The sequence below is a fragment of the Calidris pugnax genome, unplaced genomic scaffold (genome assembly GCF_001431845.1).
Source record: "Calidris pugnax isolate Ruff unplaced genomic scaffold, ASM143184v1 scaffold3, whole genome shotgun sequence".
NCBI lineage: Eukaryota > Metazoa > Chordata > Aves > Charadriiformes > Scolopacidae > Calidris > Calidris pugnax.
Window position 1 is genome coordinate 3,880,971 of NW_015090799.1, and position 23,841 is coordinate 3,904,811.

At 42.1% G+C, this 23,841-nt stretch overlaps 2 protein-coding genes across 4 annotated transcripts in view; one reads left to right on the forward strand and one right to left on the reverse strand.

Moving 5' to 3' along the window:
• The window catches only part of PDHX (pyruvate dehydrogenase complex component X), a 62,807-nt gene extending 55,754 nt beyond the window's left edge, over window positions 1-7,053 (reverse strand). The window contains exon 1 of the mRNA XM_014937152.1: window positions 6,859-7,053. Coding sequence (XP_014792638.1) covers window positions 6,859-7,000 — 142 coding nt within the window. The 5' untranslated portion in view covers window positions 7,001-7,053. The remainder of the gene's footprint in view (window positions 1-6,858) is intronic.
• A 112-nt stretch (window positions 7,054-7,165) lies between these two features.
• On the forward strand, window positions 7,166-22,171 carry APIP (APAF1 interacting protein). 3 transcript variants are annotated; one of them, XM_014937153.1, is made up of 8 exons: window positions 7,166-7,570; window positions 9,698-9,798; window positions 12,768-12,816; window positions 14,079-14,196; window positions 16,740-16,875; window positions 19,412-19,579; window positions 20,112-20,234; window positions 21,431-22,171. In XM_014937153.1, the coding sequence occupies exons 1-7, from the start codon at window positions 7,535-7,537 to the stop codon at window positions 20,209-20,211; spliced, it is 708 nt and encodes a 235-aa protein (XP_014792639.1). In that variant the 5' UTR covers window positions 7,166-7,534; the 3' UTR covers window positions 20,212-20,234; window positions 21,431-22,171. The 3 variants fall into 3 exon arrangements, with proteins under 3 accessions (XP_014792639.1, XP_014792640.1, XP_014792641.1); XM_014937155.1 differs by lacking the exon at window positions 7,166-7,570 and adding an exon at window positions 12,488-12,585; XM_014937154.1 differs by lacking the exon at window positions 20,112-20,234 and having other exon boundaries at window positions 19,412-19,581.
• The last annotated feature ends 1,670 nt before the right edge of the window (window positions 22,172-23,841 follow it).

The window sequence follows — 23,841 nt, forward strand, 5'->3', positions numbered from 1 at the left end:
TTCAAACTGACTGAGGGTGCACTCGATCCCCTCCTCCAGATCATTGATAAAGATGTTAAAGAGAAGTGGTCCCAGTACTGAGCCCTGTGGGACACCCCTTGTGGCCAACTGGATTTAACTCCATTCACCACCACCCTCTGGCCCCAGCCCTCCAGCCAGTTTTTAATCCAGTGGAGAGTATACCCATCTAAGCCATGAGCAGCCAGTTTCTCCAGGAGGATACTGTAGGAGACTGTACGAAAGGCCTTGCTAAAGTCCAGGTAAACAACATCCACAGCTTTTCCTTCATCCATCAAGTGGGTCACTTTGTCACAGAAGGAGATCAGGTTTGTCAAGCAGGACCTGCCTTTTATGAACCCATGCTGGCTGGGCCTGATCACCTGGGTGTCCTTCATGCGCTGCATAATGGCACTCAGGATGATCTGTTCCATGGCCTTCCCAGGCACCGAGGTCAGACTGACAGGCCTGGAGTTCCCCAGATCATCCTTCTGACCCTTCTTGTGGATGGGCATCACTTTGCTTGACGCTAGTCAGCTGGGATCTCCCCAGTTTGCCAGGACTGCTGGTAGCCTCCAGCCAGTTTTTAACCCAGTGGAGAGTACTCCCATCCAAGCCATGGGCAGCTGGTTTCTCCAGGATGATACTGTGGGAGACTGTACGAAAGGCCTTGCTAAAGTCCAGGTAAACAACATCCACAGCTTTTCCTTCATCCATCAAGTGGGTCACTTTGTCACAGAAGGAGATCAGGTTTGTCAAGCAGGACCTGCCTTTTATGAACCCATGCTGGCTGGGCCTGATCACCTGGGTGTCCTTCATGCGCTGCATAATGGCACTCAGGATGATCTGTTCCATGGCCTTCCCAGGCACCGAGGTCAGACTGACAGGCCTGGAGTTCCCCAGATCATCCTTCTGACCCTTCTTGTGGATGGGCATCACTTTGCTTGACGCTAGTCAGCTGGGATCTCCCCAGTTTGCCAGGACTGCTGGTAAATGATGGAAAGTAGCTCATTGAGCACTTCCACCAGCTCCCCCAGTGCCCTCAGGTGGATCCCATCTGGCCCCATAGACTTGTCTATATTCAGGTGTTGAAGCAGGTTCCCCACCACCTCCCTTTGGATTGTGGGGGCTTCAATCTTCCACAGTATCCTCCTGGAGAAACTGGCTGCCCATGGCTTGGATGGGAATACCCTCTGCTGGGTTAAAAACTGGCTGGAAGCCGGGCCCAGAGAGTGGTGGTGAATGGAGTTAAATCCAGCTGGCGTCCAGTCACGAGTGGTGTCCCACAGGGCTTGGTACTGGGGCCAATTCTCCAATTCTCTTTAACATCTTTATCAATGAACTGGATGAGGGGATTGAGTGCACCCTCAGTCAGTTCACAGATGACACCAAGCTGGGTGGCAGTGTTGATCTGCTGGAGGGTAGAGAGGCTCTGCAGAGAGATCTGGACAGGCTGGATCGATGGGCCGAGACAAACGGGATAAGGTTCAACAAGGCCAAGTGCTGGGTCCGGCCCTTGGGTCACAACAACCCCAGGCAGCGCTACAGGCTGGGGGCAGAGTGGCTGGAGCTGCCTGGCAGAAAAGGACCTGGGGGTGTTGGTCAACTGTCGGCTGAACATGAGCCAGCAGTGTGCCCAGGTGGCCAAGAAGGACAACAGTATCCTGGCCTGTGTCAGGAACAGCATGGCGAGTAGGGCCCGAGAGGTGATTGTCCCCCTGTACTCGGCACTGGTGAGGACCCACCTCGAGGGCTGTGTCCAGTTTTGGGCTCCCTACCATAAAAAAAAGACATCGAGGTGCTGGAGCGGGTCCAGAGAAGGGCAACAAAGCTGGTGAGGGGTCTGGAGCACAAGTCTTATGAGGAGCGGCTGAGGGAGCTGGGGGTGTTCAGCCTGAAGAAGAGGAGGCTGAGGGGAGACCTTATTGCTCTCTCCAACTCCCTGAAAGGAGGTTGTAGAGAGGTGGTGGTCGGTCTCTTCTCTCAAGTCACAGGTGACAGGACAAGAGGAAATGGCCTCAAGTTACACCAGAGGAGGTTCGGGCTGGATATTAGAAAAATTTTTTTCACCAAAAGGGTTATCAGACATTGGAATGGGCTGCCCAGGGAAGTGGTTGAGGCACCATCCCTGGAGGTGTTCAAAAGACAGGTTGATGTAGTGCTGGGAGATATGGTTTAGTGATGGTGTTGCTTTTTGTTTGTTGTGCGGGTGTCTATTTTTGTCAAAGTTAGGTTGACGGTTGGACAAGATGACCTTTAAGGTCCCTTCCAACCTAAAAGACTCTGTGATTCAGTCTGCTCCGCGCCCCTAACTGCTAGCTCAGGGGTCTGGGTACTCTGGGAACAACCAACTCTACTACTAAAGACTGAGGCAAAGAAGGCATTAAGTACCTCAGCCTTCTCCTCAGCCTTTGTCACTATCTTACCTCCCACATCCAACAGAGGATGGAGCTTCTCCAGAGTCCTCCTCTTGTTACTAATATATTTATAGAAATTCTTCTTATTGTTCTTAACATCCAAGGCCAGGTTAAGTTCTAGTTGGGCTTTGGCTTTTCTAATCTTTTCCCTACATAGCCTTACAACAGCTTTATAATCTTCCTGAGTGGCCTGTCCCTTTTTCCAAAGGCCATAAACTCTCCTTTCCCCCCCAGCCCTGAGTTGTAACCATATCTCTCTGTTCAGCCAGGCCAGTCTTTTCCCCTGACGGCTTGCTTTACAGCGCACAGGGACGGCCTGCTCCTGCACTTTTAAGACTTCCTCTTTGAAAACCATCCCAGCCTTCCAGGACTTTTTTGCCCTTCAGGGCTGCCTCCCAAGGGACTCTGTCAGGCAGGCTCTTGAAAAGGCCAAAGTCTGCCCTCTGGAAGTTCATGGTGGCAGTCCTGCTGGCTCCCTTCCTGAGAATCAAGAACTCTATCATGTCATGGTTGCTGTGCCCAAGACAGCCTCCAACCTTCACATCCCCGACCAGTCCTTCTCTATTCACAAACAACAGATCCAGCAGTGCCCCCTCCCTGGTCAGCTCCCTCACCAGCTGTGTCAGGAAGAGTTATCCGTGACACACTCCGGGAACCTCCTCGACTGTTTCCTTTCAGCTGTATTGTGTTCCCAGCTGATATCTGGGAGGTTGAAGTCTCCCACTAGGACAAGGGCAAGTGATTTTGAGATCTCTCCCAGCTGCTTATAGAATATTTCATCTATCTTTACATTATGATTGGGTGGTCTATAACAGACTCCCATCATGATATCAGCCTTGCTGGCCCTCCCCCTGATTCTTACCCATAAGCACTCAACCCCACTGTTACCCTCGATTAGCTCTTGACATTCGTAACCCTCCCTAACATGTTCACTGCTGAACCATGACGTGATACAGAGGATGGTTTACCTCCACCCACAGATTCCAGAGTAGCATTCGCTATAGTTTTTCTTCCTACTTATGCAGTATGTCAGCACTACAATTATGAATGTATGACCAGAACAGTAACAGCTTGGCAGGTATGTTCTCTTCTGTCTCAAGAGTACTTACCCATCCTCAGGCCTCTAGTCATGGGCATGCAAGTGTGAGGACAGACTGGGGTGTAATTGTGCTGAACACATCTAGCCAATTGTTAGAATCTTTTCCGACTCTTGGCCAAAGGCTAGATTCTTGTATTTTGATTACGACCTCTGCATTAATGCTGAGCTGCAATAATAAGAGCACGCCAAGGCCAAGCATATAATCCAATTTCCCCAAAGTTCAAACATTAAAAAAAGAAATAGGACTCTGAATTCCTAGATGGAAAGTTTCATTGATCTTATCAAAACCCACCAGAAACAATACATCTTCCTTTCTCCTCTCTTCCTGCTCTTTGCCACAGTCTATGGAATTTTTTCTAGATGACAGGTAAAAGCGTATCTTTTAATAAAGACTCCCTGATCCTAGTACTCAAGACACTGATGATCCACCTCTTTCACTGATAAACTTTTCCAATATTTATTTATCCTTTCTGCTAGGAAACAATATGTATTTTGTAGACTAAAACTGACTAATTTCTAGTTTCAGTGATTGGATCTTACGTCTATTAAGAAGATTGAAAGACTTCTCATTATAGAGATTGTTCACATGGAACATGTGACAAGAGAGCAGGTCAATTCTTGCCTTTCAGGCCTTTTCTTTCCTTTGACAAGCCAAACAAGATCTGACAAGTCCAATGTATTTAAGCAACACACCACCACAACCTCTCTGGCCCTGCAACACCATGTACTAGGCACAGCCAGGCAGCATGTTACTTCAGTCTGCCAGCTGACCGACGGTTTCACAAACACAGACAGGAGTAGCACGGCACGGCAGCAAGCTGTGTGCCATGTAACTTGAGATTCTTCTGAGGACAAGGCTCATGATACAGCACATTCCTTGGGTTCACAGCATACTACATCTCTCGTCATTTGATCCAGTACACTAAAGTAGTATTCTGACATGCAGCTTGTAATAGAAGTGATAATATCTTTTTGAACTTTTAAAGATAGTTATGAAACCAAATAAATACATCTTTTTAGAAACTATTTGGTAAGAGTTTTCTTAGAGTAAGCAGGAACAGCTTAAAAAACTTAGAAATTGATCCTTTATTTTCTTCTTCCTCATTATCCAGAGGAAAAAAGGCATGGAAAAAAACTAGAAGAATTTGATTGGAAAAGCATGTGTCACCTAGAGTGAAAATGCTTCTCATTACTCCTTCCAAGTTCTAAGAGTAATCATGATTAAGATCTCAGAGAAGACAATAACAGAAGTGAAACTTCAATTAATACACAATGATTTAAGGAACGGCCTGCCCAGGGAGGTGGTGGAGTCACCATCCCTGGAGGGATTTAATAAGTGCGTGGACATGGCTCTTCAGGGCATGTTCTAGTGCCCAAGGTTATTGGTTTCTGGGTGGGTGTTGATGTGGTGGGGTGTTGTGTGTGTTGTTGGTTTGTTTGGGATTTTTTTGTCCAGGATGTGGACCTGTTGGAGCAGGCCCAAAGGAGGACCACAAATACGATCAGAGGGCTGGAGCACCTCTCCTCTGTGGGTTGGCTGAGAGAGTTGGGGTTGCTCAGCCTGGAGAAAGCTCACAAGATACCTTATTGTGGTCTTTCAGTACTTAAAGGGGGTCCACAGGAAAGATGGGGACAGATTTTTTTTTTTATAGGACCTATAGTGACAAGACAAGGGGTAATGGTTTTAAACTAAAAGAGGGTAGATTCAAATCAGTTAAGGAAGAGATTGTTTACAGTGATGGTGGTGAAACACTGGAACAGGTTTCCCAGAAAGGTGGTAGATGCCCTGTCCCTAGAAACACTCAACAGGCTCTAGCTGAAGGTGTCCCTGCTCATTGCAGGAATGGTTGGACAGGATGACCTTTAAAGGTCCTTTCCAACCCAAACCATTCTATGATGATTTTTTTTCAAATGTGAAATGGAAACATTGTAGGAAACCTCTAATAACGTCAGCAGCCATCAACCATCTTGACACTTTAAAATGTACCAGGAGCAGAGAGCAAGTTATTTATTCCCTCAAGTCCCCAGGAGAACAACACGAAGAAGAAGCCCTTCTTAGCATAAAGATATAAAGCACTACACTAGATTGCCTCAGAGGACTGTAGACAAGACATCTTTAAAGAGTTAGATAATAAAATGAATGTAGAAGTAGTTAATCCTGCATTGGACAAAAACACAAGCATATTTTATGAAGGAGAAAGCAGTTTTTTTCTAATAAAATTTGAAAAGAAACAACACTTGTTTCAAGATAAAGGACAGTTTCCCTATATCATACACAGCAGGCTTTGGAAAGGAAAAGATTTTCATACTGCAAAGCAGCAAAGACAACCAGTGCTAGAAAGAAGGGTATGCTGAGATCTAAAACACAATTACTAATAACTTTCTAGACTACTACTGAGTTTCATTATAAAATGCACAGTTTTATTACACAAGGTTATCAAGGGCTTGCCTCTTTATAAGTGCACTTAAAAATCAAAGATTTCAGGTATTTTATGCTCAGTATCACACCAATACCTAGTAACAATGCCCCTGATTATTGTTTAATATTTTATATATTGTAAAACACAGATTAAGTAGGTAAAGAGAAAACTACATTTCATTTTAGGCATCTAAAACTCTTCCCATATCTCATAGAGTCAGGGGAAAATATACGGAAGGTAAGTAGACCATCTGCCTCGTAATTCTGTAACAACAAAGTCTTGAGAAGAGAAGTTATCTTGAAAGGCTGTTGCCATAGCCTCACAGGTTGATTTCTAAGAAATCCAAACTCCGTTTCAAAAGAAAGAATATATCTCTTTTCAGTGCTTAACTATACTTACGCCTGGAAAACACTACATTATTTTCAATTGTAAGCACTTTTTTTTTATCCACAGTAGAATATTTAGATATTTGAAAGCTTACTCTCCCATCAATCTGTTTTCCTCTATAGACTCTAATTCCTTCTTTTTTTTCCCTCAATGATCACGTTTTCTAGACCTTTAATAATTATTACATCTCTCTCTGAATTCACTCCCATCAGCCATACCTTTCTTGATGTACTCCCAGTACCTCCGGAGACCAAACCAAACAGCACCCTGCCGCGCTAACCCATCTCCGCAGCCTCTCGCCCCCTTCCTAGTCGGCCTCTCCTGCTCAGTACACCAACACCCCTTGCCGCCCACCTGGCTGCCACCAGGTGCTCGCACCTCCCCACCACCTCGCACAGCCTTTACTTCTCCCCCCACACCGCCTACCCTCATCCCTCACTTCACGTCGCAGCTCCTCCACAAACTACCGCAGTAGGCCAAGGGCGGGCGCAGGCCTCCGACCAACACAGAAGGGCGCAGGATCCAGCCCATCACTCACCCCGTAGCTCTCGGGTCTCGTGCAGACGCCTCCAGCCTCCCCGAGCGGCGAAAGACAGGCCAGCGCCCAGAGCTGGCCGCCCCCTCACCAGGAGCCTCACCGCCCCCTTCCCGCTGCAGCTCAGCCACAAGGAAGCCGCCATCTTGCTCCTGCTCCCCTCCTTACCCTCCCCAGGGCCGGGGCTGCCTCCCTCACTGCCTGAGCAGAAAATAAAGAGACACGCCCCTCACCCCCCCGGCCAGGCCTCCTCAGCGCGGAGGAGTGGCTTCACTGCCGCCCAGCGCCTGCCTGCGCCGGGCACAGCGGCAACTCCTGCCGCAGCACCAGCCGTCAGCGCTCAGCCACTCTCCTGCTCGAGCCTGACCGCCTGTATCGCCACAGATACAAATGCCTACGGCGGACACGCCCGCGCTTCTCCCCTGCCTGCCTGTCTGCCCCCAGGCTGCGCCCGCATCTCGTCTCCAGCTACTCCTACCACCGGCCCTTTCCTGCCCTCCCGGCCCGGTGAGCGGCAGAGGGAGGGTTGGTCTCTATCCCGCCCCAGCAAGTCCGCCTCCGCCTCGCGGCAGGGCCTGCACCGCCCGCTGGGGGTAGGCGAGCGCCCGGCAGGCACCCGCGCGGACCCCAAAAGAAGCACCTGAGAAAGGACCCCTGCGCCCGCCGCCCCACCGACGCCATGGCAGCGGCCGCCAACGACTGCGGCGCCGCGCAGGTAACGAGGGGCCCGGCCCTGAGGCCGCCTGGGCTTCGCAGGGACGCAGGGCTCGGCAGCGGGGCGGGAGCAGCCCACCGGCGGGCGGTGTGGGCTCGCCTAGCGCTCTGGGTTCCCCTCCGGCTGCGAGGGACTCCTGGAGGCCCGGGGCGGGACGGCGAAGCAGCAAGGGCCCCGCCGGCATGCCTGGGCCTGGCCGAGGCCAGCCCTGGTGCTGCCGCCGGCCCTAGGCTCTGCCCGTCGCCTGGCTGAGGGCGTTTCGGGTCAGCAGGTGCTCCAGGGTAGTAGTTCGCAATTGCAGTTGTTGGGAGTATTTTTGTAATTACCTTCGTAGTTACTAATTAGCAGGGAACACAGCACTTCCCAAAAAAGGGGAAGAATCTGCTTAGTCAAAAAAAGGAAAATGGTCTGACATTAGACCATCAAGGATCACTCAGTTTTCGATTTAAGAGATTCTGTAGTATTGGGCTTGGGGAAGAGAACAATGACAACAGCACTTTTTTCTTAATGTTTCAGCAAAGGTGTTGGTACTAAGTAACTACCTGCCTACCTGGTTTTGTATGTGCTACTTACCTTTTGTTTTTGTTCTCTTCATTCTGTGGGTGTGAACAGAATACCTGCCTCTAGTGTGCCTTCCTCCTGCTAAATAAACGTTTCTTGTGGAAATACCCTTTCATGGGCATAAATGACTAAACTGAGCTAATCATTTGTCATTAAAAAACCCAACTATTAAAACTTCTAATTGCTGCAATAAAAAATTTTCAAAACATAACAAAGGCGCACCATAAATGATCAGTTATATTTGGAGGTCTGTACATGGTAATACAGAAGCTAGCTAGTCAAAGAAACCTCATAATGCTTTACACCCATCAGTATGAAATATCAATGGTATGATTTCATCTATGCAGTCTGTGCTTATTTCTGAGGAAAATGTGTGAATTCTGAGCAATTTATGAAAGGGAGAGATATATTTCAGACACTGTTTATTTAATATACTATCTTAAAATATCCATGTTGTAGTTCAGTTTTGCACCTTTTGAAAATTATTACCAAAACCTTTACAAATGTTTGTTTAACAAGTAGCATGTGTCAACCTTGCTTTCCATTCCATTCGAGCCACATTTTCTGGGGTTTTGGGATAGGTGGGTTTGTTGTTTAGTTGTTTTATTTTAAATAATATTAGGTACAGTAATATGAATAAAATAGGAAAAAGCTAATTTGCTTTGAGCAACCACAGTCTTGCAGAATGCAATAATGATTTTTATAAAAGATTTGACTGCTGGAAAATATTCCAAATTTTCAGAGAATGCTTTCAGTCAGTTTCTGTTTAGAAATTTATTAGCAATTTTTCTTTTCAAAAGAATAACGTAATGGATTGAAAAAATTGGTGACTACTTTTAGTTCATGGAAATTTCTGGAATTTTCCTTCATATCTAACAGCATGTAGGACCTTGGGCTAAGATGGTAACAGCATAGCAGTCAAGAAGCTGAATTGTTCTTCTTACCTCTATCAGGAAACTAGTGGGCCAGATCGTGAGTTGTGGATATGAAGGAAGAGATAACCAATGGCCTCTGTACTTCAACTTAAAAATCAAATTTAGAAGTACAGCTAATTGAGATTTGACAAAGAGTAATTGTGTTGAGTTGCCTACTGCCTTCACACATGTTCACTCCCAACTTATTACAGCAAGTACTGTTTTTTAGTTATGGAAAGAACTGTAATTTTTATTAACAGTAATTTTAAACAGGAAATGTTTAAATAGTTTATGATTATAGTCAGTATCCACTGATCCTGGAAAAATACTGTTAAATTCTGAGGACTGCTTCATAATCCTGGCATTTTTCAGAAAAAACAGTGAAATTCCTTGATTATTTTTGTATGTTCTTGATGAAAGTAGCTTCTGAATTTGAACTTCTAAAAATTCTTTTTAATGATCTAAAGTGGTGAAAATCACTCATGAATATGAATTTTGCAGTAAATGTCTAGATTTATCAAACAGGGAAAACAAGAAACAACTGTAGGAGTGTTATAATTTAGGGAGTTTCAGAACTCAATTTCAGAATTTAAATTCTCAGGTGTGGGATGTTTCTGATGGCCTTTAATTTATTTCTTTAATTTATTTTTAGGAAAAGTTACATCCAAGAAATCTTATCCCAGAGCTTTGTCGACTGTTTTATGGTTTAGGCTGGGTAACAGGAACTGGTGGAGGAATCAGCCTGAAACATGGGTAAGTAAATATGGAAAAAAAAGAATGTGATGATTAGAGAGAGAGAGTGGCTTTATTTAGTAGTTGGTGAGGGCATTTCAGTTCCACAAAAAATGTTTGAAAGTCAAGAGCGAGCAATAATGTAGAGGGAGAAATGATCAGTATGCCAGATTTAACCATGTAGAAGGAGGCGGCTAGCCTGAATTAATCATTGCAGTCTCAAGTGACTTTTTTTCCTGTCCTTTTCCTATCTTTAAGGTAGGTACATTGTCTTTAAGAAGCAATGTGTTCTCCCTTTTTCGTTTCATTGACTATGGAATTTAGAGTGGGTTACACCAGACACGTGGCTTTCAAATGCCCATGGTTAGGTGAGGTGAATCCCACCCTAAATATTTTGCAGGCAAAACATTTTCTTTAAGAAGGAAATTACTGTTCTACTGAGATAATTTCTAAGGAGAAGTTCTTAACATGTAATTGAAGCAGGACAGGTAACAGCAAAACAATTTTTGGTGTGTATCCACTACTAAGGAGCGCCACTTTGCTTTTTAATTTGCTGGTCTCCCCCTATTCATGCTTCCCAAGCTTTTAATGGAGACAGAGCTCCTCTCAGTGGCCACTGAAAAAAGAGAAGTCCTCATTCTGCAAAACGCCTTGCACAGTGCCTGCGATGCTGTCCCCAGTCACAGGGTGTTGTGACACTCAAACATGAAAGTGTCTGATATCTCATTTTTCTGATGTACACTTGCATGCAGACACAAGCAGCTATTGCCATTCAAATATATGAAAAATATATATATGAATTAAAGGCTCTAAATGCTAATGTTGTGCTGTTCTAATGGCTTTGAGAAGGTCACTTCACTTCCCTGCTTGATTTTACAAGCAAAGCAACAGCAGTAATAATAATGAGAGGAATGATAAGAGGGTTAATTCTTGTTTTTAAACTTCTTTGTCTCTGGAAACTAATAACTCATCAGTAGCTAAATGTAGCCTATTTTCTTCGTCATTTCAGTGTGATTCATGTTGGTTGTGGCAAGACAAATAGAGAATTCACTAACATAGTAGTACAGTTTTCCTCAGCAGTTCTGTAACTTGGTGTTACAGCAGTTCTATAACTTGGACTGCGCTGAAATACATATTTGAGTTGGTAGCGATGTTGTACCTGGTCTAGGAATAGTAATCTATTAAATAGTAACCTATAAACTATACTGTTTTATAGCTACAGTAACAGTAACTATGATTCAAAATTAATAGCTATGGGGCAGAGATTAGACTAGCTTACAATTGTTACATAGGAAATACTGAAAGAACAACTGAAATTTGATTGAAATTCTAACAAATGGTTTTACAAGCTAATCCTAAGCAGTATTACTCACTGTGCAGTTCATATCAACTACTCAGAATATAAACGCCAACTTGGATGTGGGATAACATATTAAAAATGGATTTAGAACTCTTTGTCAAGTGTTCTATATTTCAAAGGCTGCATTTCATCATCAGATTTTCACTTTGTGATTAATTTTTTAAAAAGAAAAAAAATAGTCTTAAGAAAAAATACGTGTCTTTCACTAGTAACCAAACTACCACTTGATTTCTCGATCATTTGTGCTCTCAATCATCTTGCTCATGCAAAGGAATTAAGACTAAATTAATGCAATGCTGGCAGTGTTAATTCACAAATGTTAAAAATTACAAATATGATAAAGACACATTTCTATATGCTTCACAGCCATTTTACTACTATGAAGAGCTGGAAAATCGTAGAGTCCAACCATAAAGTGCCAAGTTCACCATTAAACCATGTCCCTAAGCGCCACATCTACACATCTCATAAATCCCCCCAGGGATGGTGCCTCAACCCCTTCCCTGGGCAGCCCATTCCAAGGCTTCATAACCCTTTCTGTGGAAACATTTTTCCTAATCTCCAACCTGAACCTCCCCTGGTGCAACTTGAGGCCGTTTCCTCTTGTCCCATGGCCTGTTCCTTGGGAGAAGAGACCGACCCCCCCTGGCTACACCCTCCTTTCAGGGAGTTGGAGAGAGCAAGAAGGTCTCCCCTCAGCCTCCTCTTCTCCAGGCTGAACACCCTCAGCTCCCTCAGCCTCTCCTCACAAGACTTGTGCTCCAGACCCCTCACCAGCTTTGTTGCTTTTCTAAGTGCTCTTGTCCAGAAATATAAACACCTTGTGGTCTTAGGAAATGTATCTGTAACTTGACTAATTATTCACTAGATGTCTCTGTGCTCCTGAATTTAGTGTGTTACTGTTGAAACTGAATAGTGATTACAATTGAGAGAGATAATCTGATACTTTTTTGCTATTTTTGAAAATATTTGAGGTACCATCTTAGAGTAATTTTAATTTAAATCAGCTTTTTTATAATCTTGTAAACCTTGCAATATGTGATGTACTTCTACTTGAATTTCAATCATTCAATTGCATTGAATTAGTGTTATATTTTTATTGATACAAATAAATATGCAAATGCATTAAAAACATGTTTACGTGTTTTTAACATAGTTATAGCAAAACCCAAAATTGTAGAATGCTATAGATAGTTAATATTGTTAATAGGTAGTCTGTGGATTTTGAAGTAATAGTTTTGTCACTGATTTTGTCATAGATGAGTATCCGCTTGCTCCGTTTTTATTCTGAATTCTGGGGATTTGAGTTCGGAATTATTGCAGGGGAAGGCCGTGTGGTTTTCTTTATAGGAGAAGTAAGGCTGCACTTCCTACACGTGTTTCACATCTCTTCTCAAGTTGAAAGCGTGGCTTTGTACCCATGCAAGTCAGAGATTTCATATGGCCAGGTAGGATTAGGTTTCTATTTTAAAAAAAAGTCTACATGTTAATCTATGGAAGGAGAAGGAAAGTTGTTGAACTGTGATGAAATAGATTTGCTATTTCCTTTTCAGTGGACTGAGAGCTCTAATGCCTGTGCAGTTGGAGAACCTTGTGTTTATCAATTTTCCCTGTCTGTAACTTTTCTTAGGAATGAAATCTACATTGCTCCTTCAGGAGTCCAAAAGGAAAGAATACAGGTACGTTGAGCTTTATTTTTGCCTCAGAGCTTGTCTGAGATGGATGAAAGTACCTTTGTTTAGAGTCTCATTTTTCTTTCTGTAAAGTTAGAAACATGTTATACTATTGATTGATTGAAACAGCTGAGAATTTTGCTCAGTGGAGTACTGGGATTTTGCTATGCTAGTGGAGTACATTGGAGTACACACGGAGACACATGGAGTACATCACTATACTACTGAATTACTGACGTCCAACTTTATTCTTTGTCAAGCTTGAATGGCAGAAGTTACTACGGTACATATGTAATGAAGCATTAGCACCTAATCTCTATTTTCATTTGAGTGATTACAAATCTTTGTCTTGATATTCTCAGTAAATAGATAGGCTCTCCCCATGAAAAGGTGACTTTGTCTACCTGTCTCCTTTCCAAGAATATCCCAAGATATAAATGGAGAGGAGAGTGGTAAATGATAACTATTTTATGACAGCAGGAACTCCCCTGGAATAGAATAATATGTGGAAAGGATTTGTTGTTTTATAGTTCTCGGGGTAAATACAACAAGAAGTGAAAGGAATCTCTTTACTGATAGGAACTCAGAGTTTCACAGCAGTGCTCACTAGGGATGTTAGCAAGAAAGGCAGGCAAAAGTGTAACATGGCAAGACTGTTGATGGTCTGTTCTTTGCTAGCAGTAGCAGTGGATTGAGCACAGTGTGTAAGGAGATCTCTCACAGCTGTATTTCCTGCTGATTTTTAAAATAAAATTAAAGAAGGAAGTTTAGTTGCTGCCCTGAATGATTCTTTGTACTATTATGAATAGATGTCAAGGTGACATTCATGTAAAGCTACTAAAAGCAAGGTTTAAAAAAATAGTTCTACAAGTTGAATTAAACCTACATATAATATGTTTATGTCCTTTGTTGGCTCTTTAAGGAGGGAAGGCAAAGTACCTCTGCATTTTTTTAACTGAATCATTTACTGCTTTTCCTTGTGATTTATTGTCTGCTATTTAGATACAGGTTGTCTCCTGAGAAAATTTTAGTTCTACAAATACCTGCTTCACAGCAGTCTGAATTAAAACAGTACCTAATATTAATTCACATTACACAATATTATTAAATAGAATTAGGAGCAACAATAAATGTGGTGCTTTATAGCACTTTTACAAAGTTAAAATCATATTTGATATTAAATATATGGTGTATGTATTTGGCTTCCTAGAAAGAAAACAAAACTATTTGGGTCATCACAGGTCAAAATATTTTTTTCTTTCTTACAGCCAGAAGATATGTTTGTTTGTGACATGAATGAACAGGACATCAGTGGTCCTCCACCACACAAGAAACTAAAGAAAAGCCAGTGCACACCTCTTTTCATGAATGCCTACACCATGAGAGGTGCTTTGCAAATGTTTTTAGTTCAGTGGTGACTGAAACGCTGTATATATACATCCACAAAATTGAAATTCAATACCATATTCTTTATACATGGAAGTTACAGTGAAATTAACATGAAACTATACAATAAATTGATTTGCAAAGGAATATGTACAACGGAAGGTAATCTGTGGTAACATCCTGTGAGTGTCATTTACCTTTTAATCTTTTCATGTAGCTATATCTTTTTGGCACTAATTTTTAGTGCAGTATATTAGTAGGTTGTGGCAGGAGCTGGGGGATTTACAGCAGTTTTACACCAGCGGTTTTGCCTATTCGGTAACTTTGTTTTAGACCTTTTACAACGATTGGCTGTGACCAAAGGTTCTAAATTATGGATAATGAAAAAAAGTATGAAACTTTTCTTTTGCAGGTGGACAGTAATAAAAAACTCTTGCTCTTGTGTAAGATTTACATCTGTTACTTTATAAAGGATTTATTGAGTCTCTTCTAATCTTCCTGCACAAGAAGCTTACATGAGCTGAAGGAATTGGCTGCTGTAGTTACCAAGCCACTCTCCATAATATTTGAAAAGTCATGGCAATCAGGTGAAGTCACTGGTGACTGAGAAAAGGGAAATATTGCACCCATTTTTTAAAAAGGTAGAAAGGGGGACCCTGGGAACTACCGACCTGTCAGCCTCACCTCTGTGCCTGGGAAGATCATGGAACAGATCCTCCTTGAAGCTATGCTAAGGCACACGGAGGACAGGGAGGTGATTTGAGACAGCCAGCAGGGCTTCACCAAGGGAAGGTCCTGCCTGACCACGCTTAGGAAGGAAAAAAAAAAGTACTAGCATAAACAAAAAAGTAGAAGTTTTTAAACTTCTATGTCCTAAATGAGTTTTGGAATTTATTAGAATCTCAGAATTCTGATAAAATTAGTAGTTTTTCAGTCACTGCAGCATGTCAAGAAATGTACAAGTAGTGGTTTTCCTTGAATTTGTGCAAGCAGTTTCTCTCCTTGTATTTGTCACAGAATCACAGGCTGGCATGGGTTGGAAAGGGCCTTCATAGATCATCAAGTCCAACCCCCTGCCAAACCAGGGTCACCTAGAGCAGGTTGGACAGGAATGCATGCAGGCAGGTTTGGAATATCTCCAGAGAAGGAGCCTCCACAACCTCTCTGGGCAGTTCCAATGTTCTGTTACCCTTAAAGTAAAGAAGCTTTTTCTCATGTTGAGATGGGACCCTGGGAACTACTGACATTGTCAGCCTCACCTCTGTGCCTGGGAAGATCATGGAACAGATCCTCCTTGAAGCTATGCTAAGGCACACGGAGGACAGGGAGGTGATTTGAGACAGCCAGCAGGGCTTCACCAAGGGAAGGTCCTGCCTGACCACGCTTAGGAAGGAAAAAAAAAAGTACTAGCATAAACAAAAAAGTAGAAGTTTTTAAACTTCTATGTCCTAAATGAGTTTTGGAATTTATTAGAATCTCAGAATTCTGATAAAATTAGTAGTTTTTCAGTCACTGCAGCATGTCAAGAAATGTACAAGTAGTGGTTTTCCTTGAATTTGTGCAAGCAGTTTCTCTCCTTGTATTTGTCACAGAATCACAGGCTGGCATGGGTTGGAAAGGGCCTTCATAGATCATCAAGTCCAACCCCCTGCCAAACCAGGGTCACCTAGAGCAGGTTGGACAGGAATGCATGCAGGCAGGTTTGGAATATCTCCAGAGAAGGAGCCTCCACAACCTCTCTGGGCAGTTCCAATGTTCTGTTACCCTTAAAGTAAAGAAGCTTTTTCTCATGTTGAGATGGAATTTTTTGTGTTTCTAGCTTGTGCCCGTTGCCCCTTGTCCTGTTGCCACGCACCACTGAAAAGAGTCTGGCCCCATCCTCTTGACCCCCACCCTTTAGATATTTATAAGCATAATGAGATTCCCCTCTCATTGTTCTCTTCTCCAGGGTGAACAGACCCAGGTCTCTCAGCCTTTCCTCATTAGAGGTGCTTCATTCCCTGGATCGTCTTTGTAGCCTTCGCTGGACTCTCTCCAGCAGTTCCCTGTCCTTCTTGAAATGGGGAGCCCAGAACTGGACACAGTGCTCCAGATGGTGCCTCCCCAGGGCAGAGAGGGAGGGTAACCTCCTTTGGCCTGCTGACCATGCTTTTTTTAATGCACCCCAGGAGACCAACGGCCTTCTTGGCCACAGGGGCACATTGCTGGCTCGTGGGCAACTTGTCCACTAGGACTCCCAGGTCTCTCTCTGTAGAGCTGCTTCCCAGCAGGTCAACCCCTAACCTGCACCTGTAACCTTATCACTAACTAAAAATTAACAATAGTGTCCTAAGGCGATCCATGATTATTCTTTATAGTTAAGTAATTATATCATAGCTTTATTTAGGTTTCTGTGTAATTTTTTGGCTAATACAGTGGATCACCACTTGCTAAAACGCCTAGCCAAAGGAAATGAATCAAGCATGTGAATAAAATTTTCCTAATGGACACATTTTAAAATGAATTCTAAAAATAGTTTTTTCTTGTTCATTTTCTCTTCTTAGGGGCAGGCGCTGTGATCCATACTCATTCCAAGGCTGCTGTTATGGCTACCCTTCTTTACCCAGGGAGCGAGTTCAGTATCACCCATCAGGAGATGATAAAAGGAATTTGGAAATGTACTTCAGGAGGATATTACCGGTACATCATTTGTTTTCAGCAATATAAATAGATGACAAGTCATTTGAGTTACATGTGTCAAAGCGTGTCATATAAAGTATTAGGAATGAGAGGGAAGAAGACCTCTGGAATAAACTAGTCATTGGCTTTACCTAGGAAGGTCTCAACCCTATGGAAGGATTTGAGATAAAAACTTGTAACATCAAGGCTACTGTGGTCTGTTGAGCTACAGAAACAAACCAAATAAAGAGCTGTGTCCTGTCAAATGCCTCAAGAACAGAAATGTTACCACATCTATACAATGTTAAACTGGAGCTGGAGCCAACCAACCGTAGGTTGGGTTGATAACATAGAAACTATATTTGGGTGGACTTTGCATATCACTGCCTGTGCTAGTTTAGGCCATGTTAAAAGTGTAGAGGGTTTCAGGTTTTACTTGACAGGCTTTGAAATAAAATTCAGAATAAACAGCTCATTAAAGATAATGTTACTACTTTTCAAGGATGAGCTCTGAGGTAAGTGCCGAGTTATTTCAAATTATATGTGATGGCTTATTTTGAGGACTCTGCCCACAGAGAGTTGAGTTGGGATGTGCAAACAAGATGTATATAATATATGGCAATTAGATGAAAAATTGAAATGCTAAATTCTTTCCACTTTTTGATGTTAATTTTTATAACTATTGCTCTTTGGCAAGAGAGGAAGCCATATGTCTGGGATGCAGTTTTATGCCTGGGCATATTTTACTCAGTTTTGGTTGACTTGCCAGCTTTACCTTCTTGTCAGCATTAGCATTTGTATTCTTAATGTTGCAAAAGAATTGTCTAACAACACTGGTTTTAAAAAAATCCACAACCAATTTCTTTTTTGGTTGTGCATTTTGAATTTTCAAACATTCCTAAATGCTAGTCATGAGACATTATGTTTATTTGGCTCGGTAACTCCAAGTTGTCCCGTGTCCTCCTGTTAATTTACCAGAAAAATTAAAGAAATAAAAGCTCCAGATTACATGGTTCCTAAGTACATATGCTTCCATGCTAGACCGATTCCACTGTTTTGCCTCACACAAGGCTCCCCATTGAACGCAAAAGAAATTTGATAATACAGAGTGGGATCTTTCAAAAAAGGGATCGACAATGTATTGTTTCTAATTACATAAAAACTTTTTCCGGAAGCTATTCAGGAAAATGCTACAGGTAGGATAACCAGAAGTATTTGATGGCCAGTGATGATGAAGTATATGATTCCAGTGATGCCAGAATAGTTTTACCTTTGACTTTAGTAGAAGGAGAACTAGAGCTCTATTAAATAGCTTTGAAAGTCTCAGATTTTCCCAGGTTATTTTATATAAAGATTTGGCTACGTGTAGGCTGCTTGTACTTCAATAAAACTAAAGAGATATCAAGTATTTAACTCATTCAGAATTGTCCTGGGGTTCTATACATACTAGTTCTTGATTAAAAAGCTTCTGGTTATGATTAGGAATTAGTTTTGGTATTTATACCTGCTTCTAAACTCATATCCAAGTAGAAGGCAGAACCTAGGAAACCAATCCCTTAGCTCATTTGGCCTCACTAGTAGCACTCCAAATCTAATTTTAATGATCAGAATATGGAAGAGTCAAAGTAAACCTACAAAAGCCACTTTATTCACTGTTTTTATAGTCCTCCTTGGGAAAGCATCAGCATTGAAAACTGTAAGGGATGGGACTTTTTAATGTTCAGAATATCTGATTTGAAGTACAAGCTGTATTATTTTTACAATTGCTTTCTCTCTGTGTTTTATAAAAAAGAAAGTACTACTAGCATCCACTCATGAAATATCTGTGTGACCTTAATGATAAATGTGAACTGGGGACTTCCTAAATTTAAACAAGTTTCTTCCAGTGTCAATTAAGGTTCAAGCAATGCCAAATATGCCAGTTCTCCTTCACATGAAACTCCAGGCAAGTTCCACTGAGTACCATGCACCATCTTGTCTTTGGAACTGGGGTTCTTAGGCTCTCTTAAGATCAGATATAGCCCACCAATGATTCCAGCACAGAGAATTTATTTTTCATGTGTTAACTCTACTTTCTATTTATATGCATTAGCAGCACAATCTTATTTTCAGGGGCTTTTGGACTACCTACATCTTTTCTGCTCTCCAGCAAACAGCTTCATTTCCTTCTTCATTATGTCATTCTTTGAAGTAATTTGAGACAAAGCTTGTAGGTAATGCCAATGCAGGATGAAGAGAGTCTGAAAAATGTGCAAAGAAACCCAACTAGAGAGTGGTACCGGAACAAACAGCTACACCTAATACATTAAAGTGTTGCTTTCTTTTTGTGCCTCTAGTGTAGCTCAGGAATTGTCAGCATAGCATGTGTTTGGGAGAGATGTTCCTGAGAGTTCTTAATGTTACAGCATTACTCACAAGAGAAGTGTGTAAAATCACTAGTGCTGAGAATTTGTTAACATCTTTACACAGTCAAAGGAGAATCTCTTTCTTAGGGAAAAGCTTCATATATTCAAACACTGCGCTTTTTTAAATGCATGAACATCAAACTTTCTTTTAGATATGATGATACACTAGTGGTTCCCATTATTGAGAACACACCAGAAGAGAAGGATCTCAAGGAGAGAATGGCACATGCAATGGAAAAATACCCAGACTCTTGTGCTGTATTGGTCAGACGTCATGGAGTTTACGTATGGGGAGAAACATGGGAAAAAGCCAAAACAATGTGAGTACAATTTAGGAATGTGGTATCTATTGCTATTGTACTTCAAAATCTTAATGACCTTAATGTCATGTATATTTCCAACCCATGTACAGTAACAATAATTCGTAGCATTAAGTTGTAGCCTCACTGAATGTATTGGGAGCTTTTGGGAATGGGTTCATACGTGATTCCAGCACTTGGTTTTCCTTTTGTATCAATGCTGGCTGATAGGGTTCCTAACATTTTCCTTTCATATAGACAAGGCCCTCCCTATATGAAAGCTCCAGGTAATCTTTGCCTTTATATGACACCTGACAATACTGTTTGTGTAGTCTTCCTTAGTCCCATTTTCGGAATTTACTTCTTTATTTGCTGATGGAAATGCAGCAAATCAGGATCATGTAGCAAAAACGCTGGACGCTTTCCATACCACAGTAATGGAAAGAGGTAATAGAGGTGTCCAGTCAGACCGTCATATTGGTGATGTAAAGCTCAAGGAAGAAAACTATTTTCATAACTTTACATTTGACTTTTTTTCTCCTTTTAATTTTAGGTGTGAGTGTTACGATTACTTGTTTGACATCGCAGTGCAGATGAAGCAGCATGGGCTAGATCCTTCAAAACAGCCAGCAGGAGAAAACGGAATCTTATAAATGACAACAACATTTATATTCAGGTGTGAATTTATCTGTAGAGGTGATCTGTTTGGATGGAGAGACTACAGATGACACCATTACTACTTCAGTCTGCTTTTCCATTCAGGAAACTTCAGTTTTGCACATTGCCCCCACTCCACTCCATTACCACTGCAATTTTATCTATGCTTAAAATGGTGCTCCTTTACCACACAATGCAACGAAAAGATATATATTAATAGTTAAGTATGTCCAGTGCATATTTTAGCACCTATGTACAGCATGGAGTGTAATTGTCTTTAAAAACTAAATTGTATCAAGTGTCACCAGAAAAAGCCAACGGAGAAAAAAGACCCCAGCCTAGTAAGCTAATCTATACAGAGATGCCTGAACACCCACTTTTGTTCTTCGGCTTGCAGGCTCAGGTTTGGTTTCAGTCCATCTCAGTGGTATTACGTATATGGTAGGTTGGTTGTTTATTTTCCTTCAGCAGAAATGGCTGGTTGCAATTTCATTCATTGAAAGTTTCATTGATTAGTGTCACCTGTTTACTTCATACAAGTTACCATGACTTTTGTCATGTGGCAATAATCAATGTCTTGAAAGTTTTCTTGACAAATATTTTAAAGTGAAAGCGCGTAGACAGTATGGCCAGGCAGTACCTTACATGAAGGATCCCTGAACCAATTCTCATGTAAGCAATATACAGCTCGGTTTTGAAAAACAGTCTGGGAACACTTCTCTAGCAAGTTTAAAGATACCAGTACTGGGAATATAAAGGAGTTGCGCAGTCTAAGTGGTGGTCTGATTAAACAGGATAGGCTAACTTGTTGCACAGGGCTGGCCCATCAGATAAGCCTTTCCGCCCACCACATTTGCATCAGAAGAGATGACAGATGCAGCATGAGCGAAGAGCAGACAGGTACTTGGATCGTTAGCCTTTATGCCCACACTAGAGGAGGAAGCAGTGGGACAGGAGGCTTGCTGTCAAGTGAGTCTCTGTGTGAACAGGTATTTGGAGTGCTGCCGCCACATACCGTGGTGCAGACACGGCGGCTGCCACGCTTGCACTGAGCAACCTCGTGGCCCACGAGGAACATTCTAAAATTGCTCCTCCACTTCTGCAGTCAAATAAATGGGGCTAACATAGTGGCATTAACATTCCTTTACCTATTTCTTATGACTATAAAGACCGAGTTTTAGAATATTTTCCCTTTTTATGTTTTTTCTCCTATAGAGGTTTCTTACACGATGGTGGGAGTTCCAGATTCCAGCTGGCGCTGTTAAACCACGAGGGGGTGCTCTTACACTCAGCTGATTGACAGAGGATAGCAGTCGAGTTGTGACTGTTAAACACATCCAAGAGCAAAAGGATAATTTAAAACCAACAATAAATAAGCTGGACAATCACTGCTATTTATGAATCCTCTCAAATGCTACAGAAAGAGCAATGACAATTCAGATGCAAAAAGGGATTTTGAAAAAAGCTATGGAGGATTAATGTGGCATTTGGTTTGCGTGCTTGAAAAATTCACAACCTGCGTTTGTTGATCCTGCTCTACTGCAACATCATTTAACTTGTTCTAGATCTCTATTACTCAAAATTATAGTAGCCTATTTTCTCGAGGAAAAAAATGAGGTCAACCCCCTTGATTGGAAGTAAGGAATAAAGTTTAAATCATGGTTTGAACTGTTGATTCATTCATGACATGTTAATAATTTGTGGTGTTTTTTTTTAATTAAGCTCATAGCATATGTATTTTTGAATTCTCTTGTAGGAAACAATTTTATGTGCCATTATGTGTATTTGGAATTTGTTACTGAGAGGTTGCTCTGAGTCTTGTCTGTTTTTTACCTCTTTAAGTTCATTCGCTTGCAATAATATTTAGTTTATTACAACTTTAAAACAGCTTTTTTGACCTATGATTAGCCAGTAGATTTAATCAAACTGCTTATTAAAATATAGTCTCACATTTGACTTAGTGTCTTCTTTCAAAATCTCCTGGAGTGGCCCCCAAGTGGCATCAGTTTAGGCCTACCCAACATTCAGATGGAGTGTTGAGACTCTAGTCCCAAGGGTGAATTTAGACAAGGCAAGTGTCAATTGACCTCATTTTCTGCTGGGAGCCGTGCCTTCTCACCACTTCCCCTTGCATCATCTCTGGCACTTTTTTTTTGCCACAGAATTAACTCTTTAACTTAAGAGAAAACTACTGCAGGAGTGGGGGTAAGAAAATTATTATATTGTTTTCTAATAAGCCATTGGTAAAACACTGAATTAACTCAGAGTTGGGTCCAAAGAGGACTGGAGCGGGGGCAAAAGAGGAGATGGCTGAAGCCAGAGATGGCAGAGAGTGCTTCCCCCATTTCGTGGGGATGACTATTCAGACTTAGTTGGCTACTTGTGGACAGGCATTCACTGGAGTTGTTCTGAAAAGTTCAGAAGGAACTGAAATCTGTGAAAAGTCAGGAAGAAACTTCTTACATTTTTCACCCATTGACTTTAGTTATGTCAGACTGCTGATTATAGCACAACATATGCCGTTGGTCTCCCTAGTTACTGGTGATTGCCTTGTGCTGAACTTGCACAAAAAACATCCTGCTTTGGCTTGGTGGGTATTCATGTCCCCGTGTATAAGTCTGTCACTGGGCTCTGACAAAACTCATCTGCAGTAAGGCATCGTGCTACCAGCCAAGCACCTGCTGACCTGACCCAACCTGCTAGGTACCAGCTCCTTGTCAGCAGTAAGATGTGGTCACCTGTGCCATAAGCCTGGTGTAGCCACCAGAGTTGCTGCTGTGCTGAGAGTTTGTCAGCAACCAGATCCCTCTTATCTCCACATCCTCATAGCAGCTACAGCCCGTCTTTCTGTGCTGCACAAGAGAGGCTGTTCAGCATCTGCTGTGCTAAACCAGCAGTAGCTGTCATTGAGACCTTAACTGGCGAAGTTACCACTCCACAGGAACAATTCATTATACAACAATTTGCAATCGGAAACCTGCTGAGTGCTCGTCTACTGAGAGAACCTAACTTCAGCTTTCTGGGATGCTTCAAATTTTCGCAATGGGAAGCACCTAAACTTTGATCTCAAATTTTCCTGTCCCTGTCCGTCAGATATCAACTGAAGAGTTGTTAAACTTATATATAAGTTTATATAAGATATGTAATCCAGATAGGCCTCTTTTTTCCCCACTGATGACTGGACTGCAAGGCTCACCAGCATCAACTATGGTAAATTTAATTTAACAAAATCTTTGCCGTTCTATTGTTGCATTAAAGGAATTGCCATGTTTAGTTCTCTTCTGGATTTCCTTGTACATTTTAGGAATACAATAATACCATTGACTGTTTTGTGGTTTGTGCCATTGACTTTATTTCTCCCTTCTCAAACACTTGTGCTACCTGATGACCAAGATCCATAAACAGCAGCGGTGCTGTGCTGAAAGGCTCGCAGGCTTTGTCAAGACTGGTGTCTTCTAACTGTTGGGCGTGTCTGTCCTTCCCCACTGTAGGTGGTGCTGTGCCTGCAGCGTGCGACCTTTAAACCTTAGGGGGAGGGAGACCTTAATTGTTGCGAAATAGGGGTTATCACTAAGTTACTGCAGGTTCTTGACTATATGTTTATTGATACATTTTTTCATTATTAG